The sequence below is a fragment of the Andrographis paniculata genome, unplaced genomic scaffold, assembly GCF_009805555.1.
Source record: "Andrographis paniculata isolate CXL003 unplaced genomic scaffold, ASM980555v1 Contig80END, whole genome shotgun sequence".
NCBI classification, from domain to species: Eukaryota; Viridiplantae; Streptophyta; class Magnoliopsida; order Lamiales; family Acanthaceae; genus Andrographis; species Andrographis paniculata.
This window is the reverse complement of record NW_026137618.1, coordinates 600,807-619,770: the sequence shown is the minus strand read 5'-3', so window position 1 is coordinate 619,770 and position 18,964 is coordinate 600,807. Positions and strand designations below refer to the sequence as shown.

Sequence of the window (18,964 nt, the reverse complement as noted above, 5' to 3'; positions counted from 1 at the left end):
TCCTTAAGTGAGTTGTTTGAGCCTTATTTGAGCAATTTTACTCATATATATTATATATGCTCAATTTTTTTTAGATTGTGTGAACACATGTTGTATTTGACTTCCTAGAACTTGCCTGTTTATGCTTATTAACTTTGCGTTTATTGAGAATTGATGGGATTAAAATGATAAGGCACTAGGTTTACCCTTGTTGGCCTTAATTTCATACTTTCACCCCTATTATCCCCTAGTGAACCAAAGTTTGAACTTAATGTTATTATCTTACGTTTCTTGGTTTATATTTAACCCGAGCCGATATGCCATTTTCTTGGAATAAGCCAAATGTTTACTTGAACCCATGGGAACTCGACGGATTGTTCTTTGATTCATTACATTAGATTATTTAGAGTTGCATATCGTCACTATATTATTCGATAGTTGCATTTGAAAGTTCTCATATATGTGGCACAATTATAAATTCATATATATTTTTGCCAAAAGTATTTCATTGACCAACCTCCTAAAAAAAACACTAAAAAAAGAGAGGAGGTTGTGTGAAAAAAGAAGAGAAAAAAAATATTCTGAGTCCTAAAAATAAAAATAAAAAATGGGGACTCGTGAAAAGAAAAGTGAGTATGATGTTGTCTTGCATTGATCAAATCTTGGGAAGTATTGTGTTGTTCTTGTTATGCTGTTCTTATTCATACGTGTGTACGACTTGCGTTCATTTTGACGTGATGAATTGATAGATTAATTCCTCGATCCCATTAGCCATTGATAACCCTTTTCCTACCCGAACCAAAGCCCCATTACAACATTTTTATTAAGACCTTTGATTATGAACATTGATTTTCGATGAATTGTGGAGTATATTTGATTTGCTTGCAAGCCTATGAGATTTTTTGTTTACTTCATGTGCATTGAGTGGATATAGCCTAAACACTTGAGGGTGAGAGCTTAATTCATATACATTTTCCATTTGAGTGGTTAGTTGGTTTTGCATGCATTGAATCCGACGTAGTTGGCGGCATGGTTGAGTGACTTTTGCACTAGTAGGTATTTCAATTCTTAGTTTGGATATATGCTTGAGGACAAGCATGGGATAGGTGTGGGGGAGTTGATATATGCGATATTAGATAAATATTTTGCTATACTTTAAACGGTTTTTGGTTGCGAATTTTGTATATATGCTCCTAATGGTGTGTTTTTGAACTTTCTACTAGGCGTTGAGGAGTTGGCAAATTTTTGGCATATTTGAGAGAAAAGCCAAACGCAGGAAGTCCTTAGGTGTGATCACGAAGCATGAAGAATGAAAACTTGATTAACCAATTACTTTGTATAATGAAATTGATTAAAAAACGACAACAACTTTTAGACCAATTGGTTAATCTGAAGAAAAAAAAATTAATTCTATATCTTGAGTGGATTAAATTGGACCGATCAAACATCAATTGATCTAAAAAATAAATCTTAAAAATTCAACACGAAACTGCTCGGATACCAATTGTTGGAACTTATCAGGAATTTAATCCTAAGCCCAGGATTTACCGTGTTGTAATAATTGAGATAAGAAAATAAGCTAATAAGATCTAGCCTTATTCCTCAGCATAGTCGGATTCAGATCTACAATCCGATGGAGGGTTTCGTGTTCTTCAGGTCTATGGCGCAACCCCTCCTGAGAGAACCCGGTTTCTACCGTTACTACTACGATGAGATATGGTAAGTAATGGATGTTGCGTCTAGACCTGGGATCACAACCCTATTTATATCTCTTATTATTAATTGGCCTTATCATCCAATTAATAAATTACCGAGTTTCTGCACATAGGAGACCAACATTTACTAAATACATCTAAGCCCAATAAATAAATCACTTAATATTGGTTTAATCTGATTGATAGACCAAATAGTTACATTTAACCCACAATTGTATTTTTAATCCAACAAGCTCCGAGAGAGACAGCGGGCAAAGGCGGTTTCCTCCGACGGACCAGCAACGGCAACTTTAGTTAGTTCGCAGGTTGAAGTATCTCTTCCAGCAATGGACATCTTCGGGTTTCCGGAAAAATCTGGAGGAGATCCAATTCGTCATTTCTGTCCAACGCTACTACGAAATCTCAAAATGATGTTGATATTCTTTATATTTCTTTTTGATTTTTGTAAATCAAACAAGACAATAAAGATATTTTCTTCAACGGAGTGAAAACCCGAACCAACACACGCACACCACTACCGTCAATTAAACTCCGCCGAAAAACAATAAAAACTGTAATACAATCGTATAAACCAAAGATTTCGACCTTCTACTGAAATACCACCATTCGCCGCATCAGATAGCTTCTAAATCACCGGAGACTGCCCCGCCCGCGAGTTACTGTTAAAGCTTGCATTTCCACCGTTCGGATAAGGAGTGATACCAAAATTTCTCACGAAAAATTAATTGGAAAGATAGGTTAGAAGTGGGTAAAATGAGAGGGATAATAAAAATAAATAAATAAAAGAAAAAAAAAATGAATAGGGAGTTATGCAAAACAATTTATGTAAAGAGGGACTGCAGTAAAATAATTTAAAATATCGACTAATTCTAAACTTATTTGTAAAATTGAGGATTTAAGTCCAATTGTCCGTAAGATTATTGAATAATAGTATTTAAATTTTACTAAAATATGTAATTATTATTTATTTTGACACAAATATAAAAAAAGTATTTTGAGATTTTTAAGGTTTAGATATAACAAATATAATATTTTTCCTTGTAATATAAGTAGTTTTCTAAATATACGGAGATGCTGTTTTGTTTATAATAATTTAATTCAAGTTTAAAATAAAATTTTGTCTTGTGCTTTTATTTTTTTATATGTGTATTTAATTTTATGTATAATGTGTGCTATTTATTTTTTTATATAAAATATGATATTTTTTATTAATAATTATAAAAATATTGATATGACTTACACAAAATTAACAGTGAGATGTGTGTTATTAAGTGCAATTTTATATATAAATTAAAATTACTATCATACTCCTTTAAGAAATCATCACCGTTAGATTAAGTCGTTAGTTGGACGGTTCAAGGCTAATGAACGCGCTAACGGTTCTCCACTAGTACTGTTTGTTTGTGTTAATATAGGGAGTAATTACATCATTAACTCCTCATTTTGAGTTTTCCTTTTAAATATTCAAAATTTTGTGATTTGGAAAATAGTGTTGCTATAAATTGAATTGTTTTATTCGAGGAAAATATCTCTCTCACTCGCGTCGCGTGGGCCGCCAAGCACGTGCGAGGAACTGAGTAAGAATAAGGTAGGGGTGCACTTCTCATGTGTGGGCCGCCGCCTCGGGTTATATATGTCAATTCGGATTCAGTGTCGCTGTTTCTCCTCCTTGTCTGTGTAGGAAAGGAATTCGAATACGCGGAATCCACGAGAAACTCCCCTCCTTCGAGTTTGTATTAGCGCTGGGATTTTGATCGGGAAGCGTGTTGTTAGCTGTTGGAGTTGAGATATAGCAGTGTTTCGTGATGGTGCAGTTGATGAAAAGCAGGGAGCCGGAGCAGCTGGCCGGGAAGATTGCGCCGGATACGGCGGTCAAAGTCGAGGTGGAGGATCCATTGGAAGAAGAGCACGGATCACTTCATAAGCGTCCTAGAGTAATTCTTTTTATTTTCGGCTATTAATTTCTTTCGGTTGGTGGTATATATGCGTTTTGCGGTTTTTGAAATTCCTGTGTTTGTAACTGGTAACGCATAGTTTGGTTCCGATGAATTTATGGTATTTCTGAAAAATTTTGTAGTTTGTGAAGATGCATTTGTTGGCTAATTGAGGAGTTTCGATCTATTTTGACCGATGCTGAAATCGGGTAGAGCATGTTACATAATTCCAGAATAATTCGTGTACGTAATCAAAGATTAAATCAGGATTTTGTGAAAAAATGGGGCACATTTGTTAGGGTAATTATTTATGCATTAATCCTAATAAACTTCGGATAAGTTAATTTATACATTAACCATACCCCTCCGTAGATGTACCTTACCTTTGAAATCGTAATCTGCTATTATTGTTGTTGTTTATAACTTCTAGATTGGTTTTGAGTCTAAAATTATACAAACAATTCAGATAAGAAAGTAGCACAAGAGTTTATGTATAATGTAAAACGCAACTTTGCATTCTACTGTTGGAAATTTCAATGATGAGGGACTATACGTGTGCCTGCAGCTCAGTCTTTCTGCATTTGATTTTGTGATTAGTCTATGTTCACTCAATGTTTATCTTCTTTACAGTTATTATAGGACATCACAAAACTGTCATCCCTATGGAGATTGGAGAAACTGGAGTTCAAGTTAGATATTTGTTATTCTAAAGCCTATATTATTTCCTTTTACAGCAGCAGAGTATTGCAACGGGAGGTTATGCTGTGCCAGCTTCACAATGCAATCCACTGGATGAGCCTAGTCCATTGGGTCTACGTCTGAGGAAAAGCCCATCTTTATTGGAATTAATCCAAATGAAACTTTCCCAATCCAGCAGCCATAAAGCTGGAAGTCAGGGTCGAGGTAAAAAACCTCTGACTGGTATTGCATCTTCGGGTGACAAACTCAAGGCCTGCAATTTTCCAGCTTCACTTCTTAGAATTGGGACCTGGGAGGTACACATTTTATACTGGTCTCATTCATTTCATATGCGAATATGCTACCTGAATCACTAACTTTTATCATCTGTTATTCCCACAGTACAAATCAAGATATGAAGGAGACTTGGTGGCAAAATGTTACTTTGCAAAACATAAGCTTGTGTGGGAAGTTCTTGATGGTGGCCTTAAGAATAAAATTGAAATTCAGTGGTCTGATATTATGGCCCTGAAGGCAAATTATCCAGGAGATGGCCCAGAGACGCTGGATGTTGTGGTATGCTCATGTTTCACTATCTATTTTTGTTTGTGTTTTTATTTTCTGTATATTTGGCGTCTCCATCTGCAGAATGTCTTGAATGCATTCAAATTGCTGTTGCTTCCTTATTAATTATTTTTCAAAACTATATATGTATATATATACAGCTTGCTCGCCAACCTCTATTCTTTAGAGAGACTAATCCGCAACCTCGGAAGCACACACTTTGGCAAGCAACATCTGACTTTACTGGTGGACAAGCAAGTATTCATAAGTATGTTGCGATCTTTCCAGAAAACATGCTTCTATTCTGATTGCCCCCACTTCTATTTCTTCTTTCTTGAATCTTGATGCATCTTTATATTCCACACATTTATATTTGGCCATATTATCTTCTACTATATAACATGAAGATTGATCCTGCTGTCCTGCTTTATTAGTTTGTTTACATCAACAGTGCTTTCTTGAAGAATTTTAAATTTTTGTCTACACTAGAGCAAATTCTTATTTTTTTATGGCTGCACTTAAATCTAAATGTGAAAAGAATGTGAAAAATCACGTGGACATGCTTCTACGTTCTCAGCTACTTTGTCAAGAATTCTTTCTTATATTTAGGTTATAAGTTGGATACCTAAATAGTAAGTGTTCAACTGAAGGAAAACTGTTTTTCATGAACCAGAATGAGGATATTCTTTGGCTTGTAGTGACCAAGGCACAGCCTTTCTTTTTTCCTTTTTAATAACATGATAAGGTAGTGTCACAAGCTGTTACATTGGAGGACAAATAAAATACATTCCTGCTGTTGGATCATATCTAAAGTTGTCTCCGAAGTGGTTGTTGAGTCTGAGCCCAGCAAATTGGTTCATTCCTAGAAATTTTGGGCATCATCTTTATCACCTCTTTGCTTGTTACACTGATTCAAAGTGGAATTCACATCTTGTAGCCATGAGAATTTAAAAGCAGCTTTGTGAATCTATAGAAGTATAAAATATATGGCCAACGACTCTATCAGAACCTCCATTAACCAGGATGTACACAACACCTTATAAAGATTTCTTTCAAAACAAAATAAGTCAGACATCGAAAGTGGGCAGAAAAATACTCTGCTAAATCATTGTTTTTTTTGTGGTTATTTGATTACTGCTGTATCTGCTGCATTGGGTTGAATAGAGATTGCACTGACCTAAATATATTTCTGTATAGATATATCTGCATTGGGATTCCTGTGATGAATTTATTCATTTAAACATTTCTCATGAGGAAGGAAATGCTATGTGACTGACCTTGTACCTTTTTTTTTTTTTTTTCTGCAGGCGGCATTTTCTGGAATGCCCGCCAGGGTTGTTGGGAAAACACATTGAAAAGCTTACTCAATGCGATCCTCGCTTGCACTTCCTTAGTCAGCAAGGAGAAATAGCCTTGGATTCTCCGTATTTTGAATCAAGAACCTCTGTAAATGATGAGGGACATGAAGATGAGAATGACCTTGATCTGAATACTAAAGGAAGTCCTTCACTTTTCAGCGTCACTGAAGCTGGTTCCCCTTCTGGAGTACAATCTTCTTTCTTGAAGAACAATGAAGAGCCTTTTGGCAAAAATTCTGAAGCTTACCCTTGTGAAACACCTTCTCCTTGCTCAGGTAACTAATTATAAAGGTGTTGAAGTTATATGAAAATAAAATTACGAATTTGACATATGAATTCTAGTGTTTTGTGTGGTTTTTCCCCTGATCTGTGTAACATGTGCAGTAGTATATACAGATAGAGATGGGTTGAGTCTTGGAGATGAAAATAATCCGCAGCTTAAAATGATGAGAAACTGGGAACAAATCAAAGTTCCTGGGATGAAGCCGTCCATGTCAATGAGTGATTTAGTGAGCCACCTTGAAAATCGGATATCCGAGCAGGGGACGTCGAGCAATCCAAATCTGTCGAATGAGGAGTGGGAAAGCCTCGAGATTCTGGACAACATTAACCAGTGCTTATTCAGTGACTTCCAAGGTATGCCAGAGTCGGATGAGAAGTCCCTGATGGCTCGGGTGAACTCTCTATGCTGCCTCCTGCAGAAAGATGGCGATGCTGCAGCAGGATCCAACAAACATGATAATGATAATGTTGAGGATGGCCCAACTGTTGAAGGCAATCAAGCTAACAATGCAAGTGCAGGGAGTGAGTTAAAAGTGGGTGAACAGAGTCAAGGAGCAGGGGGTGGGGGTATGTCCCGGAAGGACTCGCTGAATGACTTGTTGCTGAACCTCCCAAGGATTGCTTCTCTGCCGCAGTTCTTGTTCAACATCTCTGAGGAGATGGAGGGAGAATCAGGCTAGATAGATATAGATAGATATATATATATATATATATATATAGCAGTAGTGATGAAAGGAAGGTTGGTTGGTTGGTTGGTTGGTTGGTTGGAGGTATTTAGGATTCTGAAATGATTGTGATTGATGAAGAATCCTGCAAGACTCGTTATCTTGTGGTGTGTATATACTTGTTTTCCTTAAGGTCTTTTGCTCTGTGTGTGTTCTAATTTTGCATCTATTACATTTCCTCCTATCCCATTTCATTTTCGGTGCTCGGCTTTCAACTTTTGCCATCCTCTCCTCTACTAATTTGTTGAATCCCGAGTCAAAATTTGGGATAATAAGTTCGTAAGCTTTTACAATCTTTCCTATCTGTAAATTATGATCCACATATGGTTTTAAAAATTTGCACATTTCTCCTTTATTGTATAAAAATTATATGAGAATTTCTTTTTTTATATTTTCGAAAAATTGAACAAAAAGGTTTTTTTGGGATTCAATGCAATATTTTAAAAAAAATAAAATGAAATATAATGTAATTTTTAAAAAATTCTGTACAGTATTTTTTTAAATTCAAAAAAGAATTTGTTTAATTTCTAAATAAAATGGTGCCAATTTTCCAAACTTATGAATGTATTACACTGGACCAAATTTTATGAACTAGGAAGTTTACCATGACTTGATTTGTATTATTATTTTGCTAGTTAATATACATATAAATATATTTTTTAAAAATTAATTATAATAAACCGGATCGGGCTAGGCACAATCCGAACTTTATAGGCCTAGGTACGGCCTGGAAAAAATTCGGGCCTATTTTTAAGGCACAAGTACAGTTTTATTTTATTTTATTTTATTTTTTTTTTTATGCCAGGTTCAATCAGATTTTCATAAGGTACCTATTTTTGTCTCCTCTAATGTATAATATAATGTTTGTAATTTAAATAAAAATTAAGTGGTATTTTGATATTAATATATGTTTATTTTTCTAAAATTTGAATGAGACAAATGAATGATAAAACAGAATATTTTAAGTTGAAATGATGAGAATATTATTTATAAAATTCAATTTTCAAAGATTACTGCACACCACCAGCACACCATACCCCTGCATGTACATAGCTGGCTGCAGGGTGAAACTGTTGTGTAAGCTTACTGTACTGTGTAATTAGTAAATAATTAAAAAAATATATTAGTAAAAATAATTATGATTTAATAAAAATAATTATAAATTGAAATTAAGATATGTAAATAATTTATTTAAAATAAATAATTATAAATTATGAATTTTAAAATACAATTAACGTGTATAATTATATTTCCAGATAAAAAAAAAAAGAAATTATGTGGGACGGACGGAATAAAAAGAGTGAACAAATTAAGTAGAACGGAGGAGTAATATTTTCTATTCTATTTATTACTCCATCTATTTTAATTTAAAGTATCTTTTTACTATCTCGTCATTCTTATTTCAAAATATTTATTTTGTATTTTTAGAAAAAATAATCATATATTAATACTAAAATAACTTTAAATGTTATTTAAATTACAAACATACAATTAATTTATACACAAAGTCAAATGTAAAATATTCTTTCACGTTTTCACTCACAAATAAAATATTATTATTTTTTAATTTATTACAAAACTCCATAAGATCCCTTTTGAGTTGGGTCAGAGTGGGTATTATTTTGATAAATTTTCATTTGCAATATCATTGCTTGTAATGTTGGAAAATATTTTCTTTATATTGGTCCAAGTAGTGATGGTCCCAGTCGATAAGCAAAAGAGTCAATTATTCGGCGCATCCGGAATTCCTCTTTAACTGTTAGTGGTTTCATAATGGAGCAAGCTGCATGAAATTCCTACAATTTATATGGCCCTTCTCATGCAAAGCAATGAAAAGAAAGTAAAAAAATGTATCAATCAAGTTTGTAACCAGCATTACCTTTGATCTTAGGTAATGTAATACACAATTGCGGTAAATATTCTATTAATACATAATTATAAGAATAATCTTGAATCTGGCCACGTTTCAAAGAACATATGAAACAATCATAAACATGAAACACAAAAATTGCAAAAATACCACTAAATAAAGAATATTCAATTCATGCAATGCAAAACATATCTCACAAATTCAAAATTAGAGTCAAAATTCAATCTTGGACTAGAATAATAATACTAAATAAATAAATAAAAATTAACCACTCGTGATAAAAAAAAAAAAAAAAAAAGAAAGAAGATGATTTAAGCTCCTCTTTAATATTTTGTTTGAGCTTTAACTTTTTCTCATTTTTTTATCTTTTTTAAAAAAAGACACCAAATCTCAAATTTCCAAAAATATTGCCCTTGTTCTTTCTCATAAACATCGAGTTCTATTTGTAGTGTAATTTATATGGCAACAATTAGGGTGCTGATTTTGTTATCAGCAAATTTATCTTAAGTAATTAGCAAATTATAAAAAAAAATAAAAAATAGCAGATTACTAAGTTAGTACATTAAATTAAAATATTGTCAAATCGTCGTAAGGAAGATAATATATGTTGTATTATATAATATGTTATATATTATATTAATATTTTTTGTAATAAACATTTTCTATTTTGATCAAATTACTATTGTGCTACGCAATATATTTTTGTTAAAATCAAGATATATCTTGCTATATATATTTAGTTATATAATGTGTTATTCAAATATATAATAAATATTATATTAATATTTACTATTTTTAATAAATATTTGATAATTGGATCAAATCAATACCATATTATTTTGATTCAATCAGGACTGTAACCACATGGTCTTTATATATATAAACAATCTTAATATTGCCCTTGATATTTATTCATAGTGTATTCGACTTTGATTTGTAGATTCAACTTGAAAATACCTAATAGCGAGACTTCTTAAATATTAATATAACATATGGGTTTTATAGTTTTTATTTATTTATATATTGTGTATACTAATAAAATATAATTTTTTATTTAAATTAAATTTTTTTATAATTATTGAATAATTAAAGTGTATTATTTATATTATAATAAGTAAATTTAATATTTTTAAATTTGTTTGATAGAGATTTAAAATTGATTTAAAATATAATGTTTATTTGATTTTTTCTAATAGTATTTTAATATAATACTTTTTTAAAAAATAATATATTTTTATTAAAAATATAAGTACTAAATAGTATAAATTTGTATTTAAAATCATGGACAAACAAATAAATTATTGTCTAAATAAATGAATATATGTAATATTAGGGCCTAGAAATGAGAAGAATGGTGGAAAAACCCAATTAAGTAAGTCCATTTTGATGGAGACCCAAGTAAAGGAATAGCATGAAATCCATGGTGAAAAAATGAAGCCTAGGTTGTTTAAACCCAATTGAAGTATGGCTCTGGAGGATTTTGAAGCCTATCGAGTAGGAAAAAATCTGCGATTGGTTAAAATCATGGAGGAAAGTAGCTTCGGAAGCGGTGGCGATTTCAAAGAAAGTAGGTAGATTACATTCAATATCGAAAGTGCGTATTAGGTAAATCTTCGTTCGAGCCTAATACGATTAAAATATATAATTATTATTTTTTTTAAAAAAAGAAATGAACAAATTATTTGAGATGAATCGAAATAGAAAATATGAACAATTTATGTAGGACAAGTGGAAAATTAAATAATCGTTTTAATTCAAAATTTTAATATTATCAAAATATAAGAAAATACAAAAAAAATATCGATTTATTTGGTTTTAGCTCCAAACCAAAATGATAGTGTTTGTTTTGTGTTTTGATATTTTATATATGAGGTATGAAAAATTTTGTAGGTTATATAAAAATAAAAAGTATGTGACACGGCTCCGAATAACCTGAACCCGACCTTAGACTGAGCGATTGCAATCCGGGTTCGGTCGAAGCTACTAGTTTGCTTAGAGGTTGTGATTCTTTGATCTTAATCAAAATGTGTGGTTTAGATTAGCTTGCCACTTAAGATGTGTGGCTTAGATTAATTTGTCATTTAGTATATATAGTCTTGTTTATTTTCTTGATGGACACACAATTTAGATAAGAGAACAATTAGAGAGGGTTTACCCTAGCTTTGGAGTGATTCCTTAGAGTTTGAGTGATTCCATTCGCCGAGAGGGCAAATTGATTGTTTGAGCTTTGGATGCAATTGCGTGAGAGAAGGAAGACGCATCGGCTGCCTCGGATAGTCCGTGGATTCTCGAAAGTGCTTGCTCGAGCGGAGTGATTGCTTTTGGAATTCGATTTATTCTATTTTTCTTTGGATTCGTCATTTGTAAGTTTTCCAAATATATTAGATATTTCTTTTTCGAGTTTGATTCATGGAGATGATCTTAATCCATGTCATAAATTGGTATAAGAGCGGTTTTTGATTTGATCATAAGATTTCGAAGCTATCTTGTTCACAACATGTTCGATCATATGCCTCTATGTCCTGTTTGATCAAATCCGTGTTAAAATATAGGTTTAATTCATGTTATTTGGAGATAGTTCATAGTTTCTGGAAATAGCCATTTTGTTGTTGCAAAATTCCCTCTCTAGTGGAAATGATAGCTAGTTCTAATCCATTGTTAGTTGCCAATCATGAGTTGTGTTCTTGAATTTGTCTCTCAAGAAAACACAAGAAGTAGTGATTTTTGGCCGGAACTAACAAGCTTTGTTAGTAGTTTTCTAAGTATTCTTAGACCTTGATTGAGTAATATAGTTTGTTTCGAGCCTAAACACATCAAATGATCAAGGAAGTGAGTGAATTGGGGGATTAGAAGTTTGAATTTGTGAGTTTTGTCGGTAAATCATATTTTGGCCGTAACTTTTGCATACGAAAACTGATTTACTATTGTGAGAAGGTTTTTCGGAATCGGTATTAAATAGATCTCTGAAATAACATTTGAATTTAGTTGCAGTGCACAACATTCTTTTTTTGAGAAGTGTGGCAAAAATGCAGTGAAAGAGCCAAAATAGTAATATAAATTTGAAAAAGATGCACTCTAAACATTAAATAAAAGCCCAGAGCATATATATTTTTTAAAAAAACAAAAAAATAAAATAAAATTGAGAAACACACTTTCTCTTCATGTTATAGTGCATGGTCGATCATTTCGATAATCATAGTTAAAACTCATTAAACCTATTCTGAAAGAGTAGTTCTATTATTTTGTGGGGTTTTTTTGAGTTATGAGAGATTGTCATGATCAAATGATGTTCTAGGGATTTTGATTCTAGCTTGTTGCTTAATTGTCGAATATGAACTTGTGTGAAACTTTCTTTACATTCTACGATTATAGTTTGGCGTCGAATCCTCTAGTTTGTTTCCTAGTTGATGCGTCTTGTTTTTGTTTGACATTACTTCTCCTTGAGTATTGCATTAGAAGGAATTCCTACGCACTGTTTGGGGTAATTTCAAACACTTCTTCTATTTTGATTGTGGTTGCTTCTGATTTTCCTTTCTGAGGGTTGTGAGAGACACTGAGAGCACTTACCTTTCGAAATACTTCTGTCTACTCTCCCATGTCATTTACATAAGAAAGTTCTTTTAGCGATGTCGGCGTTCTGGCATTCGGAGATGGGCGTTTTCCTCCTTCCTACAACCCCCATTGGCCCCACACTTATGGATGTAGCCATGATCGTACATCTTCCCATTGTTGGTGAGGACCCTGTAATGGGCGCCCTAGATGGGCAAGAACCCAGCGCAGACCATTTGGGCTGGTCTCTAACTGGCGTAAAGGAATGGGGCTGGACCAAATTTCTAAACGACCAACAAAAAGCAGACGGGACCCCTGTGACCGACCGTGAGCATACTACCTTCCTGCTCTTTTGGCTCTGTAAGTATGCCATAATTTCCCCTTCGAAATGTGTCCTTCCCTCTCATCTTGACTTGGCCATACATATAGCCTCAGGTCGTTTCTTTTCTTTGGGCACTCTCTTCCTTGCCAATCTTTTTGAAGGGCTATCCAGGGTTAGCACCCGTCTTACAGATAAAGATGGCAAAAAATTAGATACCATCGCGTAGGGCCCTCTTTTGTTCTTGAAATTGTGGTTCCGTCTTTATTTCCCCAAAGCGTTCCAACTCGGCCAACCCCCTGTTGCTCCACCACCTGACAAATCTCTGGGAATAGCCCTTAACCGACTTTGTTTAGGTCGCAACAACCTCCAAGCATCCGACCCTATCATAACTGCCATTCTAGCCGATGACCGTAGTAACTCCCGATTTTACATGCATAGAAGGTATGTCGGTTATGCATCCGACCTGTTCTGGCCATTCCCTATATCTTCACCTTTGTCCGAACCAGACCCACTTCCTCATCCAACTTATTCATTCTCCTGGGATGCTGCTCTTAGACCCAGGTCTTTATTTGTCAGTAAGAAAATTGATAAGAAAGGCCACAAAGCGTTTTATACCTTCAGCTATCAGCCTCAGTTTTTGGCACGCCAATTCGGATGCAATAAGGCTTACCTGGCCCTATCGCCTGGCCACATCTAATAATTCAAAGTCCGGACGGGAGAGTTATCCCTGAATTAATCGCTCCTTATGTATCCCAACTTACCAATTACATAACTTCCAACTCCTACATTCCTTTCCAATCTTCTCCAGCTTCAATTGAATCCTTCCTCGAATGGTGGTCGGTCACCTGGGCCTTAATTGCTCCTGACAAGGATCGTCTGCTGAGCATTCTCCTACCACAGCCTGCCTTGGTTTTAGGGGCGGCCCGATTGATCAATACCCAAAGAAAAGTGGTCACCCCAGACACTGGATCAGGTGCCCCACCGAGGAAAAGAAGAGCTTCTCAGACTCAAGCTATCCCCTTCCTTGAAGAAAATCAACGGATTTTAAGAGACCGTTCATCAAGTCGGTCACCCGTACATACCCGATCTCGACCAGGCATGCTCCCTTAATCCTAACTTAATCTGAATTTTTCTTTAACATTTCATTAGTCATCATTCTTATGTTCAGGTCCGACCCCGGCCAGAGCGACCGTCCAGGCTGCTTCAAACCCAAACAAATCACCAGAGTCACCAACCGACCAACTTCACGAACCTGAACCCCCGACCAAACGACGGACCTCAATGCAAACGCCTTCACCAGCCGAACTGGCAACAAAAGGGACTTCATCTAACAGTGAGGCGACTGCCTCACAGATAGGTAGGTTGCCTTATGTCGCTTCAGACCCCTCTCTTCCTAACATGGAGCCAATGGCCACGCCTGCATCCGCCTCTGCCGCAGTCGCCCCTGGCGCGGTCACCTCTGCTGCGGTCGCCTCTGCTGCAGTTTCTCTTGCGGCGGTCACCCCAATTGACAGAGATGTCTCTGATGTGGCCGTCCGTATTGCTCCCGACGAACCGGCTGCAGCCACCCTAGACGCATCCGACCAAAGAGCATCCGACCTAAGGGCAGTCGACCTAGGGGCAGCCGACCTGAGGGTAGCCGACCCGAGGGCAGCAGACCCTCCTCTAGAAGCAGACAGACTTGAAGAAGAACCCGCAGCTGCTTAACCGAGGGGTCTTTTACAAGAGTTACAAGAAATCCCTTTCTCTGATTCAGAGACCTCTGTTAACCTGGTAGACGCTTGAAACTCCCTTTTCCAAATTACAAGCTAACGTTTTCATGATATTAAAATACACTATATCTCCATCATTCAGGGACCTAGATCCATACCACAACGCCCATTTGAAGCAGCCGACGAGTCGGCCATTGCAATACGAGTCGCCCATCCTTCCCGACCTATAACAATCCTGGCACCTTCTGCGACCACGATCCGTGCAGAAGTAAGTAAAACTTTCACAATTAATTCTCGATATTTGTGCTTCATTTAATCTGAAATAAACATCCATTCTTCCACAGATGTCCTAATCTAGTCCCTTTGTCGGCTGTTCCAATTCCGACGGACGTCCAAACTGTAATTGCACAGGCTGTTAATCAGCCTTTCCCCGACCTAGGATCAGACTTGCTTGACGGTCTTCTTCAAGCCATTGGTGGCCTTCTATTTCAAATTTGTCCAGAATCGACTGCTACCCCCATTCTTCACCGGCTGATAGAGCGACTGTCTGAACTTCGAAATGACATCTTATTCGCTCAACTCCTGTCAGTCGGAACACCCTTAGCCGACTTGGATCAAATGAGTTTGGAGGTTTTCTTGACTAAAACCAAGGAATCAATTCAACAGACGACTGGAAGAATGGAAGGCCTCTCTAACGCTAAAACACAAATAGAAGAATCAATTCAACAAAATGAGGCAGAATTGAGAGCACTTCATCAAGAAAAATCTGTCCTGGTAGGCCACATAAGCGACGAGCAGCGCCTGATTGAGCGGTACAAGAAAAATGAAGCTGACTTAGACAAAGAATTAAAGATTCACGCCCGATCCCAACTTATAAGGTGATACCAGTCGGCTGCTAACAACAGACGACTCTCCAGGACAGAAGATAGATGGTCCCAGATTAAAATTGCTTTAGGGTCTCTTCTGTAAAATTTTGGAAACCTTGACTTAGTAAATAAAATTTTCCCCTATTGTTAAGGATCACTTTCCAAAACTCCGACCCTCCAGAGAACAGATCCAACTCATCTATTTTTTAAACACTTGCAGTCTCTTGCAAATCAAAAAACAAACGCGTAACCACAAATTGAAACTTGGGCACGCCTGAAGTATTTATTAAAATATCACCAAATTGTCCTCATGTTCCTGTAAACAATTGGCAAGGTGTTATTCAACCCTTTTTTGTGGGTAATCACCCAGTTGGAGGCCATGCCGAGGACTTGTTATGCATACTTAAACAATTGGATTTCAAATTCTGATTTTCCAAACGAGGCAGAAAAACCATTCATCGTGTTATTCGCCTGATGGAAAACGTACTTGAAGGATATGAGACTCTTCGGGATATACAGAATCTCCTTCCTGACATTGATTATCATATGGATTTGATTGAACACCATGTGACAGCCATACTCCCAGACATTGGCTGGGATCATACATTCTCCAACCAGCGTGCAGTCTTTTCGAGATTACACACTCTTGTTGATCGTGAGCTTAAGCCGTGACAGACATGAAAGCTCGCACCGACTATGATCTAAAGAAGATGCAAGATCAATGGGAAAAGTACCGACTCAACTTAGATGACCTTATTGATGAAGAACCAGAACTAATCCCTAATCACTAGAATGAAGATTCTGACTCAGAAGAAAGTAATCCTCTGCATGACTCAACATCTGATAATGAGTGAACCCTTTTTGGGTCCGAGCCCTTGGTAATCGGGTTCTGAATAAAATTACTGTTTCATGTTTTTTTGTTATCTGAAAAGGAAGGAAAATACCTCTTCAGATATTTACCATTAATACAGTCATGTACCCTTTTACCTTCTTGATTTATAATAATAAAGGCACTATTTCTGATCTCCTTTTGAAGTATAAATGGTCCTTCCCAATTCGGAGACCACTTCCCTAATTGATCAATCTTCTTATATGTAGGAAGGATAGTTTTCCAAACCAGATCTCCTTCTTTAAATGTTCTATAAAAACTTTCCTTCCATAAGTCTTAGCCCTGATTTCACTCTGCTTCACAATTTGATCAATTGCATGAAGTCGATTGACATCCAAAATTTCCAATTGCTGCAACATAATTTGTTGATATTCCTCAGTAAACTCATCAGTAGTAAGGCTTGTCGTCCAGATGAAACTTGAACTTCGGCTGGCAACACAGCATCTTGTCCAAAGGTGAGCTGATATGGGGAAAACCCTGTAGGAGAATTTCTATTATTCCTATGCGTCTATAAGGCTCGAGATAACAACAAATGCCAATTTCTTGGGTTCCTCTCAATCGTTTTCTTTATAATCCCAATAATAATCTTGTTAGTTGCTTCTGCCTACCCATTAGCTTGGGGATAATAAGGCGAAGAATGATTCAGATGAATACCAAACTCTGCCAAGAAGCTTAAAACTTCTCCCCAGTAAAGACCAAACCTTGGTCGGTTGTTATTGAATGAGGAATACCATACCTATGTATGATCTGATTCAGCACAAAATCTATCACCTCTTTCTGATCCACATTTTTCAAAGCAACCGCCTCGACCCATTTGGTAAAATAATCTGTTGCAACCAAAATAAAGCAATGATTTTGGATGATGGAGGATGAATTTTACCAATGACATCCATAGGCCAAGATTTAAAGGGCCATGGTTTTACCATAGCTTGCAATTCTGTGACTGGCAAGTGATTCAACTGCCCATGCTTCTGACATTCTTGGCAACCTTTGGTGAATTGTATACAATCTTCGAAAATCTTTGGCCAAAAGAAGCCCAAACGATGGATAGCCCATCTCATATTCAAACGTGCCCGATGAGCTCCGCAAATTCCAATGTGTACTTCTGTCATCACCTCCAAAGCCTGTTTGGACCCCAAACATTTCACAAGTAATCCTTCGAATGTTCTTTTGTATAATACTCCTTCTATCAACTGGAATCGCAACGCTTTCAGCCGTATTCCAATCGGTACATTCGGTCCTGGGTCTTGCAGATACATGATGATTTTTGTTCTCCAATTGGTTCCAGCTTCTATTTCAGGGCCGACCTCTATACATATATCTTTTGGGATTCCCTGACAAGCTTTTTGAGCCAACTCATCTGCAAATTGATTTTCCTTTCTAGGGATGAACTCAATTATCACTTCGGAGATTTTTTATAGCAACCGACCTACAATGTCCCTGTATCTGCGTAGATGGGGATAATTGCAAACATTTTCTTTGTTTACTTGGTTGATTACCAATTGAGAATCTCTTCTTATGATCACGGATTGAACTTTCCTGGCTATTAAGGCTTCCAATCCTAAGATTAAAGCCTCATACTCCGCTGAATTATGGGTCATGGCTTTTAATTGCAACTGCAACTTGACCCTTTGACCACCTAGTCCTTCCAATAAAACACCTGCACCTGATTTGTTTCCTGAAGTAGAACCATCAAAAAATATTAACCAATTTCGGGTACTTACATAAGACATGTATCCGGTCGGTTCCTGCTCATAACCTGAGAAGTCTGCCAAAAAATCTGCTATCGCTTGGCCTTTCACCGCCCTCAAAGGAGAATGATACAAATCGAAAGGAGCTAATTTAATGGCCCACTTCATAAATCTGCCCTGCATAGTAGGTCTTTGCAAAATTAACTTGATGAGTTCAATCTTAGAAATAACCTCAATTCTTCTGGGCAACATATAATGCTCAAGTTTGGTGCATTCGAACACCAAAGAATAACACATTTTTTCTGGCATAATATAATTTAATTATGGTCCTGTAAGAGTCTTGCTCAAGTAGTAAATTGCCCTCTCCTTTCCTTCGTCTCCATCTTGTGCTAATAAGCAACTGACCACTTCATACGTATTTGCCAAATAAAGTTTGAGGGGCCGACCTTCTTTGGGAGGCATCAACACAGGTGGTTGAGCCAATGCTTGCTTTATAGCTTCTAGAGCTGTCTGTTGGTCTGGTCCCCACTCAAAAGCACTTCCTCCTGCCTTCAATAATTTAGTGATTGGTTTGACCTTGCCAGCAGCATTGAAAATAAACCGTCTGAGATAATTTACCTTCCTCAAAAGACTTTGTATTTCCTTAACCGTCTTGGGTGGTCGGTTGGCAAGAATTGCTTTGGCTTTATTAGCATCGATTTCAATTCCCCTCTCATGAACCAAAAATCCCAAGAAGCTCCCGGCTGAGATACCGAAAGTACACTTAGTCGGATTCATCTTCAACTTGTACTTCTTCATCCAACTGAAAAAGCATCTTTAAAATCCCTCAA

At 36.1% G+C, this 18,964-nt stretch overlaps 1 protein-coding gene across 4 annotated transcripts; it reads left to right on the top strand.

The window, feature by feature from the left end:
• Window positions 1–3,323: 3,323 nt before the first annotated feature.
• On the top strand, window positions 3,324–7,429 carry LOC127241050 (uncharacterized). 4 transcript variants are annotated; one of them, XM_051259942.1, is made up of 6 exons: window positions 3,324–3,628; window positions 4,366–4,623; window positions 4,709–4,882; window positions 5,032–5,138; window positions 6,178–6,503; window positions 6,613–7,429. In XM_051259942.1, the coding sequence occupies exons 1-6, from the start codon at window positions 3,500–3,502 to the stop codon at window positions 7,188–7,190; spliced, it is 1,572 nt and encodes a 523-aa protein (XP_051115899.1). In that variant the 5' UTR covers window positions 3,324–3,499; the 3' UTR covers window positions 7,191–7,429. The 4 variants fall into 4 exon arrangements, with proteins under 4 accessions (XP_051115899.1, XP_051115900.1, XP_051115898.1 ...); XM_051259943.1 differs by having other exon boundaries at window positions 3,326–3,628; window positions 4,363–4,623; window positions 6,625–7,429; XM_051259941.1 differs by having other exon boundaries at window positions 3,326–3,628; window positions 4,363–4,623; window positions 6,616–7,429.
• The last annotated feature ends 11,535 nt before the right edge of the window (window positions 7,430–18,964 follow it).

Coding starts and splice junctions, on each gene's coding strand:
- LOC127241050 (XM_051259939.1), top strand. CDS start 3,500: ATGGTGCAGTTGATGAAAAGCAGGGAGCCGGAGCAGCTGGCCGGGAAG. Junction 3,629..4,362: donor CACTTCATAAGCGTCCTAGA/GTAATTCTTTTT, acceptor TTCCTTTTACAG/CAGCAGAGTATTGCAACGGG. Junction 4,624..4,708: donor TTAGAATTGGGACCTGGGAG/GTACACATTTTA, acceptor TTATTCCCACAG/TACAAATCAAGATATGAAGG.